The sequence below is a fragment of the Hippopotamus amphibius genome, chromosome 3 (assembly GCF_030028045.1).
Source record: "Hippopotamus amphibius kiboko isolate mHipAmp2 chromosome 3, mHipAmp2.hap2, whole genome shotgun sequence".
In the NCBI taxonomy this organism is placed as follows: Eukaryota; Metazoa; Chordata; class Mammalia; order Artiodactyla; family Hippopotamidae; genus Hippopotamus; species Hippopotamus amphibius.
In genome coordinates this window covers 99005269-99022730 of record NC_080188.1, presented here as the reverse complement: position 1 = coordinate 99022730, position 17462 = coordinate 99005269, and the positions used below count along the sequence as shown (strand labels likewise).

The following is a 17462-nucleotide window of genomic DNA, read 5'->3' as shown; positions in this document are numbered from 1 at the left end:
TGCCACTGCACTGCTGCTTGCTCATGGTCAAGGGGCTCGGTCCGGAACAGTGGCCGCCTGGGGCTGACCGTTCTCTGTGCCCCGCAGGGCGTGTAGCTGCATCCCTGACCTCCCCCCATGAGATGCGAGGAAAACACCCTCAGTGGTGACAACCAAATGTGCTGGGGCGACACCACTCACTGAGTGCCTCAGGTCTACCCCCGCGGGCACTGGTGAGGTGTGGACACACTTCCTGACCCCTCCCGGCTCTCCACCTGCCGCCTGGGGGTTGTTCCCGCTTTCCTGTGGCCAGAGCAGCTGGGAGTCGCCGGGTCCTGCTCTGTCTGCTCGCTGCCGGTCGTCCCGGAGGACCCAGTCCCCGAGTCCTGAGGAGGCCCTGGGCGGGGACCCCCATTCAGCCAGGCATGCTGCCCGGGCGTGGGCTCCGGGTCACCTTCCCGAGGCTCAGAGCGTCCTTGAGCATGAGGCAGGCCCACCTCGGCTACGCCCCACGGCCCAGCCGGCCCAGCGCTGTTGGAAAATCTTCCACACTTGCCTGCTCAGCCCCGCTCGGCTTCCCTCCAAGTTAGAGAGGACAGGGCTGGGGTATTGGGAACTCTCAGGATTGGCGAGAAGAGGCACCGGGCCCGCCGGGTGGCCATGCGCTCTCTGCTGAGGCCAGTGAGGCCCAGCTGCGGGCTCTGCCTGTGCCTCGGGCCCACTGCGAAGCGCCACAGCACCGGGGGCGGGAGGTCTTGCCAAGGCCTGAGCCTGCAGCTCCTGACCTCCCAGTCTCCCCACTACACGAGACGTGAGAAGGAGAGGTTCACTCACCCCATAAACCCTGCAGCAGCTACACAGCTGCTTGCTTACCAGGAGAGAGGACACGTACCCGGCCACGAGGATTTTAGGGATCTCCCCCGCGAAGGCCTCGGCCATCTCCCGGCTGCCCACGTTAGCGATGCAGTGCAGGGCCAGGCCCATGAAGGTGGGGTTGCGGCTGGCCAGGTCGTTCTTGATGGCATTGTTGATGAGCCGGATGAGCTCACTGTTGGAGTTCACCAGCACCGAGATGAACAGGTAGCCCTGGGTCCCGAGAGGAGACACAACACAACGCTCTGACCACCGCAGCACCTAGAGCACCCGGCGTGCGGGCTCGGCCTGGAGTGAGCCCCCCACACTAACCCAGTCTGCTTGGGCACTGGGGCCATCAGGTCCCTGAGCACCCATCTGCCTTCTGCTCAAAACACCAGCTCTGTCCCTGGATTCCGCCGTGGACAGTTCTGGGGACGAACCTAAGAGGCATGGTCCCCACGGGCGTCAGACACCTTGGTGCCCCCATCCCACTCGCTCATCTGTGGGGACCTGGGCTCACCGCGTCCTGAACAGGACGGAAGAGCCTGCCTAGGACGGGCCTGCCTGGGACGGGGCCCCTACGCTGACTTCCAGAGACCCGGCTGGCTGCTGTCTTCCCCACTCTCCCCTCTGTCTCCGGGCCCCGACTTCCTCTGAAACCAGGCCAAATTCCAGCCCCGTGTCACCCCCCCACCATTCACGGCCTCCCCACACAGGGACACAGGGACCTCTCAGCCCCCACCGGCCTCTGGGGTAGCTCGCCTCCTTCGCTGGGTTCCAGCCACTCTGCCTCCCGCATGCATGCCCTCACAGCTGCTGTGCTCTGTCTGCCTCGCCCCCGGAGCACTCTGGGCCTCAGCTCCAGACGTCCCTCCGCCCCCGCAGGGAGCCCTCCCTACTAGCCGCCCCTTCTCAGGGTACGGAGCATTCCACACGCTTCCTCCACGGCGCGCTGGCCGCAGCTCTGTTCCCTGTGTGCGGGGCTGCCTGACGCCAACTGTCCGCTGGAACAGAGCAGGGTCCACCTCTGCCTATGGTCACGGTGTCCCCAGGGACCCCCAGCACACTTCTGGGTCCATGGCAGACACTAGACAAATTCTTGTTGAGTAAATACCAACACTTAAAATTCCTGGGGCATCTAGGGTATTTTTTCACTTTCTGTAAGTTAAATTTTTGGAGAAGAGGAAAATGTTACTTTGTAACTCAAGAAAACACACAAATAATACAGGAGGATGCAGGGCTACAATTACTAAGCCTGGAGGGCCCCAGGTACGGGCACCGGGCACTCTAACCTCTGAAGACATGCAAGCCGGGGTGGTGGGGGAGGCAAGGACCGCGACCTGCCCTTGGCTCTTACACCACGTGGATGTGGTGCTGGTTCAGAAACAGGCAGTGGCAGCAGGGGCCGCTGGGGGAGTTCACGTGTGATGCACATCAACAAGGCGAGCCCATGGGAGACGGTGCCCATGATGTCAAGCCTGGGTTCGGTGCAGCTCCCGCCTAAACCCCTGGGAAACCCCAGACCAGATGGAAGGTGTGGACACAGAGCAGGACGCCAGATGGCCTCCTAGCGAGGAGGGGCCCCCGCGCGCCGCGCACTCACGATCTGCTTCTCAGTGTATCTGTTGGAGCTGAGCAGGTTCACGGCCTCCATGTGCCCGAAGTCGATGTCGTGGCCCAGCAGGAAGATGAAGAGCAGCTTGCACACATACTTCTTCTTGCTGTAGCCGTCCAGGGCCTTGTCGCCTGCGGAAAGGGGGTGGGGGCAGGGCAGAGCCAAGACAGCAGGACACGAGGGGCCGGCCTCCAGGAGGCCAGCCAGCCCGGCCAGACGTGCCGCCGCGAGTGTGCGGTGCTGCTAAGGCGGGCGCTGCGCGGCGGGATCCTGATGTCTGGCTGCCCTGGCAGCAGGAGCACGGCCCTCCCAGGACAGCCCCGGGCCTCACTCTAACCGACCACAACCCCGCCAGGGCCACCGGCCTTAACCAGCAACTTAATCTTTTAAATACGTTTACTAACTTAGGCAGGTGAACACATTCTAAATAATCTTTCATTACACCCAGTTTTAGGACAAATCATCCACTCTAACCATCACACACGAAAGGACCAGATGGGCTTCTGTCTCTTCACCCTAATCACAGCAAGACTAAGCCTCTCACAGGAGATCACGGCAAGGCGGGCTTGTGACGCGTCGCTGGCGGAACACGATGCCACTTTTAAAAGGCCCACTAAACACTGCCGTCCTACACACCAGAGATTCTTATTTGCCCCGAGACGTGTAAAACATTCCTTAGCAGACTACAGAGGTGACGAGCAGAAAGGCTGGCCATCTTCTGAGCTAGGCATCACCGTGACACCGCTGCCACACTGTCAAGGGCCGGTGCAGGACACGTGTGGGCCAAACAGGACGCGGGAACCAGGAAGACATTGACAGCATTGCTCCTCACTGGTAAGGGGTCAGGTAGCTCATGCTCCAGGGACAAGCACTGGCCAACCTCTAAGCACACAGAAGAAATAAACCCCCCAAGATTTCCTGGGGTGAGAGGAGATCACGGGTCAGCCAGCCAGCTGGGCACCTTGCCTGGGGGAGCGCTGAGAAACCCTCCCTTCTTTTCAGTAGCAAACTGCCATTTTAATGAACAAACAATACAAAATCAGACCAGGCCTGGTTCCCACCCCTGGTGCACCTGAGGAGCCAGCTCTGTCACTTCCTGGCGGGGACCCGTCGCTGTCTCCACAGGAGGGCATCTGTAACACAGGGCACTCAGCCCACAGCAAGTAGCAGCAGCCCCCTTCTCCTACCCACCTGCCGCCCCTCAAGAACTGCCCGGATCCCAGCACCTTCTAGAAGCCTCCTCTGACAAGCCAGAGGTGCTGTCCCCTCCTCTCACCCCCTGGAGAGTGGCCCCTGCCATTCAGTTATAGCCCAGAGAGCGGCCGGCCAGCCTGCGTGCTGGACACAGCCTGAAGGCCCGAGGGGCTCTTTCTCCAAAGCACCCTAACCGGTGTCTGCTGCTGCAGGACCTGGACCCAGGGTCCCTTCCGCAGCCCTGCCCAACACTGGGAGTCTTAGAGGCGCACGCACTTACAGGCCGAGTGAACAGGAAGGTCAGGGCCACGGTGCAGGCAAGAAGAGTCAATGGTCTTGGCCCCACTGATGCCGTGACACAGGGCAAGAGCCGATGTCTCCAGGGAAACACATCTGAGCCCCAGTGACCAAATCCTCCTAGAGGACTTTTAACTGGGATCCTTTTTCACCGTTTCTCTCACTGAGATGGGCGTTCAACACGGACCCTAACCCTCAACAAGTTACCCTCTTCTTGTGTTCAATGAAATAAAAAGACCCAGATCTCCAGGATGGACAAGCGGGGCACCCCCGTGTTTTCTGGGGCCCAGCTAAAGCCCCACCTGGGCTGTGAGGTGCTTCAGAACTGCTGGCACCAGGGTATTAAGTCTGCCCTCCCCAGGTTCCCCTCAGACCTGGGGCATCTTCTTTATTCTCCATAGCACTTAGCTGAATTCAATTGTTTAAAAAAGGGAAATGCAAATTAAAACTGCTGTAAGGTACCACTACCCACTAGAAAAACCAAGATTTGAAAGACTAACCACACAACGTGCTGGCCAGTGTGGAGGAGCTGGGAACTCACACACAGCGTGCAGTGCGGCCACTCCGGGCAACGTGCGGCAGGCTCTTAGAAGGTCAAGCGTCCACCTTCCACGTGCCCCACCCCCCCACCTCCCTGAAGGGAAAGACACCAGGCGTCCACACAAGTCCCATACCAGGACTCACGGCAGCCCCACGCCCAGCCGTGAGCACAGGAGCAAACCTGAACGTCCAGGCTGGTGAGCCCGCACACCGTGAGGCACCCACCACCACAAGGGCAGACCCCGAATGCACACACTGTCACCACAAGCAGACGCCAGAGGCCTCACGCAGCTCTATTCCTTTCATGTGAAATTTCTAGAAACAGCAGAACTGCAGGGACAGAAAGATCAGTAGCTGCTGGGGGCTGGGGAGGGGGTTAGGTACAGAGGGACACGAGGGAACATTTGGCGGGGGGTAAGTTCTCTATTTTGTCTGTGGGGATGGTTGCACAAATACATGCACTGGCCAAAACTCAAAGTGCACACTTAAAATAAGTGAATTTTATTGTGAGTAAATTGTGTCTCAGCCAATTTAAAAAAAAATTACTCTGTCAGAATATCCCAAGAAAAAAAGAAGAGCAAAATATGAAAGAACGTGGGCAAAGTGACAGCAAGTGGTGAAGCCGGGTGACAGCCCTCGTACGTACGCATTCATGCTCCCTCGATAGGGAGTGGTTTTTCAAGGCTTTCTTTACCTGTAAAAGTACACATTCCTTACGGACACTTTTTATCCACCTTTTGACGCCTGGTACCTGGGAGGGAGCACCCAGCAGTGAATGGGCAGGTGCACGCATGTTTCCTGGGAAACCTCTGAAGACCAGCAACGAGAAGACTCTCCCGCCTCTGGACAGGACGACACAACTGCTGTCTTCTAGAGGCTCCAAGACTGAGCGCAGGCCCGCTGACATGCTAACACCCTCCCATTCAGCGGCTTCCACCAGCAGGCCAGCCGGGGTCGGGGTGGCCAGGGCAGGGCGGGGGCCCCAGCCCGCGAGCAGCCCCTCTGGGCTTGGACTGGGACGCAGCATCACGCCCTCCCTTGGTGCCAGCACGCACGAGGCCACTGCCTCCAGCTCTGCCGAGGGCAAGGCTTTCTGTGGACGCGGCCCTCGTGTCCCAGGCCCTGTCCCAGTGTCACCGCCTCTGCGTATCTGCCATCAAGAACTCCACGCCTCCATGCACGGCTAACTCCATGGCCGCCTGCGCACTCACCAGCTCGCCTACCATGTCTCTCCTCCATCTGCGTCTGGCCTGAAGCACATCCTTCAGACTCTGCTTTGGCACAGGTCTTCTGTTGGGAAACTCTCCATTTCTGTCTGGCAAAGGTCTTTTTTTAGCTTCACTCTTAAAGGACATTGTTAGCCAGCTGCTACTTCTCAGCGCCGTGGGGCCGTCCTCCGATCCACTGCCCTCAGCCCTGTGACACGTCGGCGTCCACACGGCTCCTGTGAAGATAGCCCATCTCTTTTCCCCTCTGGTGACTTCAAAGATTTCCTGTCTTGGGTTTCTGCATTTTCACAATAGCGTGTCTAGCTGCAGATTTCATTTTATTTATTTATTGTAACTGTTTATTGAATCTGAGGTTTGCTGAATTTCATGACTTCTGAAAAGCTCTCCTTTCCTCCCAGGAGGTCGATTTAACCTTCAGGCCTTTTTACTACATCCCAGGTCTCTTACCTGCGCTCCTGCTTTACATCTGGGACAGGCTGTTTCCTTACCCACCTTCCAGAACACTAGTCTCTCTTCAACATGCCTGTCGTCACATCCACCAAGTTCTTCATCTTAGTTACTCTATCTTTTGGGTCTAGAATTTCCATTTGGTCTTATTTCAAAATCCACTCCATAACTTTTTTTTTTTTAATTGGCTTCGTTGGGTCTTCATTGCTGTGCGTGGGCTTTCTCTAGTTGCAGCAGTGGGGGCTACTCTTTTGTCGCAGCCTCTCATTAGGTGGCTCCTCTTGTTGCGGAGCATGGACTCTAGGGCACGTAGGTTGCAGTAACTGCAGCACGCAGCCTCAGTAGTTGTGGCGCACAGGCTTAGCTGCTCCGCGGCATGTGGGATCTTCCTGGACCAGGGCTCAAACCCGTGTCCCCAGCACTGGCAGGCGGATTCTTAACCACTGCACCACCAGGGAAGTCCCTACATCACTTTTTATACTTCCCAAGTTTCCCACTGAAATTTTCAAGTTTGTCTTTTATTTCTTTAAAAACAGTAGACCTAGTTCTCTACCATGACCTGAATCTGGGCTCAGGCCTCTGAGATTCTGTTTCTGTTCTCTCTCTGGTCCCCGCCGTGCCGTCCGGATTCTCTGCATGCCTGATCATCTGTGACCAGGTGCGGGACAACAGCCTTGAAAAGTCCCTGTCGGAATCACTCAGCCTGCGACGGGACCCTCTTGCCCCACAGGAATGCATGCAACGCTCTGCTGCAGGTCTGCGCAGGACGGGCTCACTCTCAGGTCACTGCTGCGCTAGGGCACTGCCTCTCGGGCCTCTGTCCACAGTGAATGAAGGCCTCACGTTGGTGGGCTCCTAGACCACAGCTGCTCAACCTCAGCACTGGGCCTCCTCAGGCCAGGTGGTTCTGGGGGGCCGTGCTGTGCCCCGTGGGGTGTAGTGCACCCATCCCCGGAGGGAGGGCCTTTGTCCCCTGGGGGCAGAATCACCCTGACTGATGACCGCCCTCTAGACTGAAGGCACCCAAGCCAGGCCCGTTTCAGGGCTGCTCCTCTGGGTTAGCAAGCTCCCGTCCGGCAGAGACAAGTGCTGTGCTTGCTCCCATGGGCCCAGGAATTCTCCTCTCTTCTTCTTACTCTATGATGCTTTCAAGGGTTTTTTTAACACTGTGTCTTTTTTTAAGCTGATTTCAGTGGAAGAGTTGGTCCAGGTCTACGCTCGCCAACGTGGCAGCTTCAAGCCGCACGTGGCTAATGAGCACGTGGCCTGCGGCTAGTCTGAACTGTGTTCCGTGCGTAACATTTCAAAGACTTGGCACAAAAAAAACGTAAACTATCTCAATACCTTTTTCTACTGATTTCATGCTGCGATGGTAATATTTTAGGTACACCAGGTTAAATACAATATATTCAATTTTGTTTCATCTGCTGCTTCCTACTCTCTTCTACTGAGGCCACGAGCAGTAAGTGCAGCAGAACAGCGTGTCTGCGTTTCCGGGGGGCAGCGTGGACGGAGACGCGGAAGCGCGGCCCCGAGAGCACACACTCCTGAGGACAGGAGCAGGCTCTCCCTGCCTGCTGCCACTCAGGGCACACAGGCTCCATAAATGCCAACCGGTCAACAGAGAAGAGGAGCCTCCTTGCCCACCCAGGAGGGTGCAGCAGAGACAGGCTCAGAGGCAGAGGAAACTATGGAAACCTCGTTTGTCCCCAAACGTTTACAGACAGTTTGAAGATTCACCATCTTCAGGCCATGCACTCCTCCTGTAACAGCCACACGATGACACTTCTCAGGCGCTGTGCTCCCCCGCAGGAACGCGCCTGGGTTTCTGCGCACCCAGCTGCGGCAGCAGACACGGTCCGTCCCTTCCACGAAGGTCTAGAGGTGCCGGAGGCGAGTCAGCTCTGTCAGGGCCAGAATCTGCCCTCCTCGGCTTACATGCCACGGCCGAGCAGAGTCCCCAGCCCGTGCCAGGCCCCCTACCAGGCAGTCTGCTCTCTGAAGCTCCCTCGAGGGCTAGTGACAACGCTGACAGGCCAACATCTCCACCTGCGGCCTCCTCCACCCCCAGCTGACCTGTTTCCTCTGTTTACCTCCCTCTAGTCAATCTTCTGTCCCCCAACCCCATCGCGGGGTCTGCTCCACGTCAGCACCCCATTTAACGTCTGGGAAAAGAGGCGCAGAAGGGTAAGTCACTCAACAGGGTAACCCAGCTAGTGACTGGCTGTCAGAGCAGGTGTGAGCTGGGGGTAGTCAGCGCAGCCTAGCTCTCACCATCACATTATATAGCCCCCTTCAGGAAGCAGTGGACGCTCCAGACCCCTCAGCAGAGAAGGTACACAGATGGCGAACGAGCACATGAAAGGATGCCCCACAGCACACGTCACCAGGGAGACGCATGTTACAAAGCAGCAATGAGACACCTCTACACACTATCGCAGCGGCTCAGATCCAGACGCTGACGCCACCAGATGCGGTGAGGACGTGGAGCGACTGGAACGCCCATCCGGCGCAGGCGGGGGTGCAAGGGTGCAGCCCCTGTGGGAGGCAGCTCGGCGGTTTCTTACACAACTGCACACACTCTCACCATGGGATCAGCAATCATGCTCCCTGGTATTTACCCACAGTGTTGAAAACACGTCCACACTCACACCTGCACACAGATGTGTACAGCAGCTTTACTCATAACTGCCAAGACCCGGGAACAATCAAAACATCCTTCAATAGGCGATGGGTAGAGACACTGGTCCACGGGACAGTGGGATATCACCCAGCTAAAGAGAAGTGAGCTCTCAGGCCACAAAAAGACATGCAGGAACCTTAAATGCATGTAACTAAGTGAACGAAGCATATGAGAAAAAGCCACATCCTGTGCGCTTCCAACTCTGTGGCCTTCTAGAAAAGGCAACACCAGCGAGGCGATACAGAGGTCAGCGGCCGGCAGAGCTGGGTGACAGGGCAGGGCAGAGACGGACAGGCAGAGCACAGTGGGTCCTCAGGGTAGTGACACTGCTTGGTGTGGGGCTGGGACGCTCTGTGTTGGTCTACATCTGCCAGAACCCACAGAATGTGCGACAAGAATGAAGCCTGATGTGAAGCGTGGACTTGGGGGGCGACGGCATGTCAGTGTAGGCTCACTGTGACAATGAGCCACTCTGGCAGGGATGTGGATAACAGGGAGGCTGCGCACGTGGGGACATGGGGCTAAGAAGCCTCTGCACCTTCCTCTCAATTTTGCTGGGAACCTAAAACCGCTCCACAAAAAATTAAGTCTAAATTTAAAAAAATTTTTTAAGCAATGAAACTTACAGACCCCCCCCAAAAACATACATATAAGGAAACAGTTTCACATACAATCTCAGAGTTTCATAGACCTTCTCAGAGGATCCTCGGGCCTGGTTAACAGTAAATCCTAACACCTCCCCAGGGGCTCCACGGGGTGTGTGTTGGTGGCAGCTCAAATCCCACCCGTTTCTGCATCAGCTGATCACACAATGAGGAGGTCCATCCTCACGCCCTGAGAAAGCCCCCGTTCCAAGAACTCCTGTCTTCCTCCCACTGTCCCAAGACTGAAAATCCACACTTTACAACTGTTCAAAGTGAGGCTGCTCAGGGGAGGGGTCCACCCCCCGCCTGGCTCACAGAGAGGCTGTCTCCCTGAGCAGGTCAGGCCACGTGGTGCATGATTCACGGACATGGTGGAAGCCACATCCACGCAGGAAGGGCTTCTCCACAGAGCAGCTCCCCAGCGGAGACTCCCATGGAGCACAGGGGCGGGGCGGGAGCACAGGGGAGGGAGGCAGCAGCTGGAGACCAGCATCCTCCCAGGCCCTGTGAAAAGGCCAGTCCCAGGCGGGGCCCCGCCACCTGCTCACTTCTACACAAACCAACAAACACTCCAGAATAACCGTGGCTTCACTCTAACACCAACAGAGCTGGGACAGCAACTGTGCTGAGGACTTAACTTTCATTTGACATGAAAAAAATAAAGATGAGATTAAGAGATTAAGTCCCTACTTTATAAAAATTTACAAAAGAACATTTCATGACAAAGGTTAAACACTTACCTTTAAATTTTGATCTAATGTTTGCCAGCTCTTTGTTTATTCTCTTTATTTCTGCTTCTTTACTTTTGCCTAAAAAAGAACACAAATGCATCTTGTTTGAATTGATTTCTAAACAAACACCCATTCCCTGACAAAACTAACACGTCAGAACTAAAGGCAGAATCACGGTTTTTAGGAGCCCAAGGGAAGAAGCAACCTGCCTCCACGTGAAGCCAGTGAGGAGGCGGCTGAGGCAGAAGCTGGGCTCTGACAGAGCCTGGTGCGGCCCCCTCCCTGTCAAGACCAGCAAGTCCATGAAAGCCCCCAGGAGAGAGGGGAGCTGCCACCCCACAGCGCATGTTTAGCTCTGCCTTTTAGCCACAGACCTGGACCTGGAAATTCTCCAAGTACTGCTAACTATCACTATCAGCTAACAGTTTACTCCTAAAACTGACTTTTACTGCCATAGATAATTTAGAAAGTATGAGGTTTTAACTACTGCAGCCTTCTAATTTTCTTTCTTTATGAAATTCACCAACCTACAAAATCTAATAGGTCCACTTTCAAAAATTTCAATGAAGTTTGGGAATCATCCATTATATTAAAAAAAGGATGGAAGGATACATTAGATACATGACAGTCCCACTTCCACTACATCCTGCATATAGGGCCAAATCACCTTCCTTCAACAGCACCTGCACGTGTGTTCCACTTCACTCCACCTTGACCAGGCGTGGAAACAGGCCTAGAGAGCAGAGGTGGTTTTTCTAGGGCTACACATCTTAACAAGCACTGTCAGAATGTAAGAAGCTGTTCATCACACAGGGTGAGGTTAGTGGCATGTTTGCACCTGTGTGAATCTCCTCTGCTTCCTGAAAGCAGGAATGAAGCTTGCTATTAAAGGCCCTCCCCAGGCCAGTCCCTGGCTCGACGACTCTGTTCCCGGGGGATGGGAGGCTTCCACAGCAACCGTCCGAATCGGCGCAGGGCCAGGCGGGGGCCTCACCGGTGCCCGCGCTGGGCTCACCAAGCCATCCTGCAGACGCGCTGCCCACCTGCCCAGCCTCCATCGCTGCCCCTCTTGGAGCTTATCTCACCTCACAGCGAGGCAGCCTCCCGCTCCCCAGGGCCCACCCACAGCACCAGTAATAAACTGGGCTCAACATCTGCTGAAGTAACGGAACCCACCAGTAATAAACAGGGCTCAACATCTGCTGAAGTATCGGAACCCTCCTTTGAGCCACTCCCACCCCAGCAAGCCCCTGGCTGGGACTGGGCAGACGGACAGGCTCACTCCCCAGGCTGTTCATCGTGCCCGACTTAGGTTAAAACAACACGTCCTGTCCTTGGGAGCTGCCGTTCCAAGCGCGTGTGTGTGGGAGGGGGGCAGATCTTTAACAAAACAAGCACAACAGTAAGCTCCGGGGAACCAGGGATGCAGGCCGGGAGGGGACCCTGACCCCCCTCCCAGCCCTGAGGCGCCGAGCGGAGGGAGCTCCCAGCTGTGCCGGCTTCCTCATCTGCAAGAGGCTCCCCAGTGACACCTGCAGAGCAGCGGGCCTGATGCCCCCGGGGCGGCGGGTCAAGGGCAAACTTCTTCTTAGATTTTCCTGAAAAAGTAATACCTTTGCTGAAGTAGGCTTTTCTGACCCGGCTGAAAGGGCCACGAAAACAAGGTCACGGGTGACTTCTGCCCACAGAACCCGCAGGCGGCGCCCCACAGCTGGCCTGAGTGTGGATGGAGCACGGCGCACAGGAGGGCCCACATGTGTGTGCACGAGTGCATGCCTGCATGCACACCTGTGTGTGTACACGCACGCGTGTGCCCGAGTGCTACTCACAAGGGTGTGAGAACCTCCCTCTCGGGTACTCACACTCTGCTCTGCCCACCCCGAGCCCAAGGGAGACAGAGGACCCCGCGTGGCAGGAGCATGTGCTGTGCAGAGTCGAGCCAAGTCAGACCCAGCGCAGAAATCACAAAAGGATGAGGAGGGCGTGAGCAGAGGGCATCACGCTGAACGGACTAAGGGGACCTGCAGCCATCACCCAAGACCGTAAACCACCAGGTGAAACTAAAGCATGCAGTCTCCATTTAGGGGTAACAGCAAGAGAGACAGAAATCAATGGATAAGCTGCCCTCCCTCGGTGCAACAAGACCAGGGCTGGGGCAAGAAGCTGGGGCTTTCCAGCCAAAGCTGTGGGGTTTTTTTTTAAGACAGATTTTTAAAAATATTTATTTACTTACTATTTATTTATTTTGACTGAGCTGCATCTTAGCTTCGGCACACAAAATCCTTAGTTGCAGCATGCGACTCTTAGTTGCGACACGCACGTGGGATCTAGTTCCCTGACCAGGGATTGAACCCCGGCCCCATGCATTGGGAGCACAGAGTCTCACCCACTAGACCATGAGGGAAGTCCTCAAAGCTTTTTTTAAATCTACCAATTTACAACACACACACACATTGTTCTAATCAGGGAAGGCCAGGCTCTCCCGGAGGAGAGGCACGGGGGTCCGAGGACAAGAGTGGGCTCTAGAACAGGGTATGTGAGGCTGAAACCCAACAACAGCCTCTGACTTGCTCTGCAACCAAGGGGAAATTCCTTCGCATCTCTGAGCACATCTCCCTCAAAAGGGAAACCATCAAAAGCCACAAGACCTCAGGGCAATACATCTGGGTGAGGGGAGGCAGGAGAAGGGAGAGCCCCAAACAGACCCAAGGGACCTCACAGGGCAGAGTGTGAGGACCGGGGGCTGGTGCAATGACGAGGGACAGAAAGGGCCCAGGAACTCCCAGAAACAGCGCCAGGTGGAGATGGTGGAAGAGGGAGTGTATGCGGCAGCCACCCTGGCCCGAGCCCCCACCCCGCCACAGCCCAGAGCACTAGCTCCACACAAAACAAGCAAGTCACACTCCACAGGAGAGGATACGGAAGAGGGGAAGTAGCAGAACAACACCAGCACAGACGGCGCACAGGCAAGAGCAACACTGGCGCCTCTAGAGCCAAACAAGCTGGAAAACAGGAAGAAACACGGGCAGGACACGTAAAACTCCATAGAAAAACTCAGATACTAGGTAGGAAAAATCAGGTAAATCAGAAATTTAAGAAATCATCTCAAAAATAAAGAATACGAGGGGCTCCCTGGTGGTCATGGCCAGGGCTCTGCTCACACTGCCGCAGCCCAGGTTCAGTCCCAGTTTGGGGAACTAGGGTCCCACAAGCTCCGTGGCATGGGCGGAAAGAAAAAAAAAAAAGAGTAAGAAACAGAGGGAACAGAAGAAAAAATAAACACGACAGAGGTCTGGAGAGAAACAGGAGATGAAAAGAATGAAAAGAAAATTATTTAAAGCAAAAAATAAATGAAGAAAGAGATAAAGGATTCAGGAGAAAGGAGCAAATATCAAAAATGGACAAAGACATGTGAATGAAAAGCAGCAGTCCCTGAGGAAGATGGCCGCCCAGCAGTGAGCGGCGCAGCCTGACGCATCATCTGGAACAGCTTCCCTGAAAGTAAACAAAGTAAGAGATTTAAAACCACATAAAAAACCACACCACATACCTGAGAATACCAACGCCAAATAATGCACACACCAAAACATAGTCTAATAAAACTACTGGACTTTAAAGAAAAACAAAATCCTGGGAATTCCCTGACAGTCCTCTGCGCTCTCACCGCCGAGGTCCAGGTTCAGGCCTTGGTCGGGGATCTAAGATCCCACAAGCCACACAGCATGTCCAAAACAAAGAAAAAGAAAAAAAAGAAGAAAAAAAATCTTTTGACCATCTAGGGGAAAAAGACAGCTGATATGAGGAAGAAAATGAGATTTCCTCAGACCTGCATGGGCTCAGGTCCACCACCAGGGGCACTGACTGGACTGTGCCCCGGAGCCCTCATCAACACAAGGAGACAGCACCTCGGAGACCAAGGACAAGCCCACAAACACCGGCCCCTGCTGGCTGGGGTGTTGCTTCCACCGGCAGAGCGAGGCTACGCTTGAGCGGCTGCCCTGGACACACCCCTGGGAATTGCTCCAGGTCCCACACGTCCGTCCAAGGTGAGGCTTTAAAGAAAGGCGAGTACAGACATGGGAGGTGGAAACCACACACAGATCAACGTGTCCAAATCAACACTCACGCTAGAAATGTACCAAACTGCCATCCTCCTCCACATGGCAAGGACACCTGGGAGCAACGCGCGCTGGGGCCCCAGGGGCCTTCCCTCACCACGCCCCCCGTTCAAGCTCACTCAAGCTGCACTGCCCCCCACCCCCGCAGAAGGCCCCACTACCAGGCCCAGCCCCCCACACTGCTGGCAGCAGATCTAGCAACAAATCCCACCTCTCTAGATGAAGAATCAGCTGTGGGAGAACGGGAGAGATGACTGCCCTACTCTGACCTCCGAAACCCATCTGAACAGGGTCAGCCAGAGGAGCTGAGACACGAGGACAAGCCCGCCATGCCCGTAGCTTGATCTGTGTTCCACAGTGAAGAGGTTCTGGTCTTTGCCACCCTGCGCTGTCTCCACCTACAACACGCCAGGTCTGTTGGCCAAGGAAAACACCAAGCTTCTAATAGGCAATTCCCACAGTGGATGTCAGAGCTCTGGTAACTAATGATTAACCTGGACTAGCCCACAACCACTGCCCCAAAAGAAGCCACAATTTGCATCCAGTAAGTAGCAAAGAACACACTCTAGGGGGACAGACTTTGAAAAAAATCCCTTGGATTTCCAGAATTAACGCTGCTGCTCATTCTTCCGTAATAACATGCTGGTTAACGATTTCTTCTTGTTTGCAACCTGAACTCAACTGACAGTGTTAGTGTTCTGGGAACAGTCCAATTCCAAACAGAGTACAGGGCCTCTCACAGCTTATTATAACTAACACACCAAACCGCCAAGATCTTACAGTAGGAAGTCTGAAATTCACAATAAAATTTGGTCGAAATAAAGATCAGTCTATGTATAAAATGACTTCACTGCGTAAGCAAAAGCCCAAAGTTGACCAAACAGAAGTCCGTCTTTGAAGTAAGCCACCACTGCCAAAATGATACTTAAGCTGGTCAGCACAGCGAAGAGCAGAGGAACTCCGGAAGAGCCTGCCCTGGAGCCCACTCCGTGGCCCCAGGCCGGCCCCTCAGGCTCGCGCGGCCTCAGGTCTCCTTCTCCACGCAGGGCACCACGGAGTGCTGTGATGAGGGCCACGCGGGGTAACAATCAGGGAGGCCACGGCAAGCCTCTCCAGGATGACGCTACATTTTCTCTTTATTACTGCACAGGAAGGACGGGCTTCAGGACAGAAATCCGCAGCAGCAGCAGACTGGAACAAACGACTTCCAAGAAGGTTAAAAGTTGCTAGGCCACAGAAGATAACACCACTTTTGACCCTAACAAATGTTAACAGGTATATCTTGTTTTAACAGCTTTAGTGAGAGAGAATTCACAGACCACATGTTCACTCACTTAAAGCACGTAACTCAATAATGACTTGGAGTATATTCAGTTGTGCATCCATCACCACAATCAAATTTTAGAAAATTTTCATCTCCCCCAAAAGAAACACCACACCCGACAGCAGTCCCTCACCAACCCTGCCCTCCTCCGCCCCTTGTCCACCTTCCATCTCTGTAGCCTTTCCTCCTCTAAACACTTCCCGTACCCAGACGCTGCACATGCTCTGCTGTGAGGGCTTCCCCACCACTTACAGAAGACAGCACCACGTCCAGCGCGCCGCTCGCACGCGGCCCAGATCCGTGCTCAGCCCTCACTGCCGGATATGACCGCGTCATGTGCACACATCACACTCTGTTATCTGCTCGTCGCTTGATGAATCTGGGGCTTGGTACCACTTTTGGGCTACTACAGATAAAGCTGCTGTGGACACTGTGCACAAGCTCTGTGTGAACATACATCTTCATTTCTCTTGAATGGACACCTAGGAGCACAACGGCTGGGCCACAAGACAATTCTACGTGTAACATTTTGAGGAACGGACAAGATGTTTTCCCAAAAGGCAGCACCATTTTACATCACCACTATAAGAGAGCAAGGGTTCCAATTTCTCCACAATTTTGTCAACACTTGTTATTGTCCATTTTTATCCTAGCCATCCAAGCTAGTGTGTGTGAAGGGGTATGTCATTGTGGTTTTGATTTGCAGTTGACTAATGGCTTTTAATGTATTTACTGGACTTTGTATATCTACTTCAGAGAAAGTACATTCAAATAGTTCACCCATCTTGAATTGGGCTTTTTCAGATGAATGGATAAAGAAGATGTGGCACATACATACAATGGAATATTACTCAGCCATAAAAAGGAACGAAATCAGGACATTTGTAGAGACATGGATGGACCTAGAGACTGTCATACAGAGTGAAGTCAACAAATATCATATATTAACACATACATAAGGAATCTAGAATAATGGTACGGATCAACTGGTTTGCAAGGCAGAGAGACACAGATGTAGTGAACAAACATATGGACACCAGGTGGGAAAGTAGGGGGCTGGGGGGGGAGGGGGGGATGAATTGGGAGATTGGGATTGCCATATATACGTTACTAATAAAATAAAATAAAATATCAAATTGTACACTCTAAATATATGCAGTTTATTGTATGTCAATTATATTTCAATAAAATTTCTTTAAAAAAAAAAAGAATTGGGCTTTTTGTTTTTGTTTTTCCTTTCGGCCATACCACGCAGCTTGTGGGATAGATCCCCAACCAGGGATTGAATCTGCGCCCTTGGCAGTGAAAGTGTGGAGTCCTACCTACTGGACCACCAGGGAAGTCCCTGGTGTGTTGTGATTTTATTTTCATTTATCTCAAAGTATTTTTTTAATCTCCCTGTGTTTTCTTCTTTGACCCATTGGTTATTTAGGAGGGTGTTTGATTTCCACGTATTTGTGAATTTCCCAAATTTCCTCCTGTTACTGGTTCTAATTTCATTCCATTGTGGTTGGCAGACACACTTTGTATGATTTCAATCCTTTTAAATTTATTGAGGCTTTTTGTTTGTTTTTTATAGCTTAACATACAGTCTCTTCTGAAGAATGTTCCATGTGCATTTGAGAAAAACGTGTATATTCTGCTCTTGCTGGGTGGGGCAGTCTAGACGTCTGTTAAGTCTAATTGACTTACAGTGTTGTTCAAGTCTTCTATTCATTGCTGATCTTCTGTCTATTTGTATCTCTCACTGAAAGCATGGTATTGAAGTCTCCAACTATTACTGTTGAAGCGTCTATTTCTCCCTTC

General features: G+C 53.7%; 1 protein-coding gene across 5 annotated transcripts in view; it reads right to left on the bottom strand.

The window, feature by feature from the left end:
• Positions 1-17462, bottom strand: part of AP2A2 (adaptor related protein complex 2 subunit alpha 2) — a 66103-nt gene that overhangs the window by 27647 nt on the left and 20994 nt on the right. For all 5 annotated transcript variants that reach the window (XR_009052611.1, XM_057726817.1, XM_057726818.1 and 2 more), the window contains 3 exons: positions 10224-10292; positions 2438-2580; positions 872-1065 (listed from right to left, as the gene is read on the bottom strand). Coding sequence is in view for 4 of the 5 variants with exons in the window: in XM_057726817.1 (XP_057582800.1) it covers positions 872-1065; positions 2438-2580; positions 10224-10292 (406 nt within the window). In the remaining variant the exon portion in view is untranslated. The remainder of the gene's footprint in view (positions 1-871; positions 1066-2437; positions 2581-10223; positions 10293-17462) is intronic.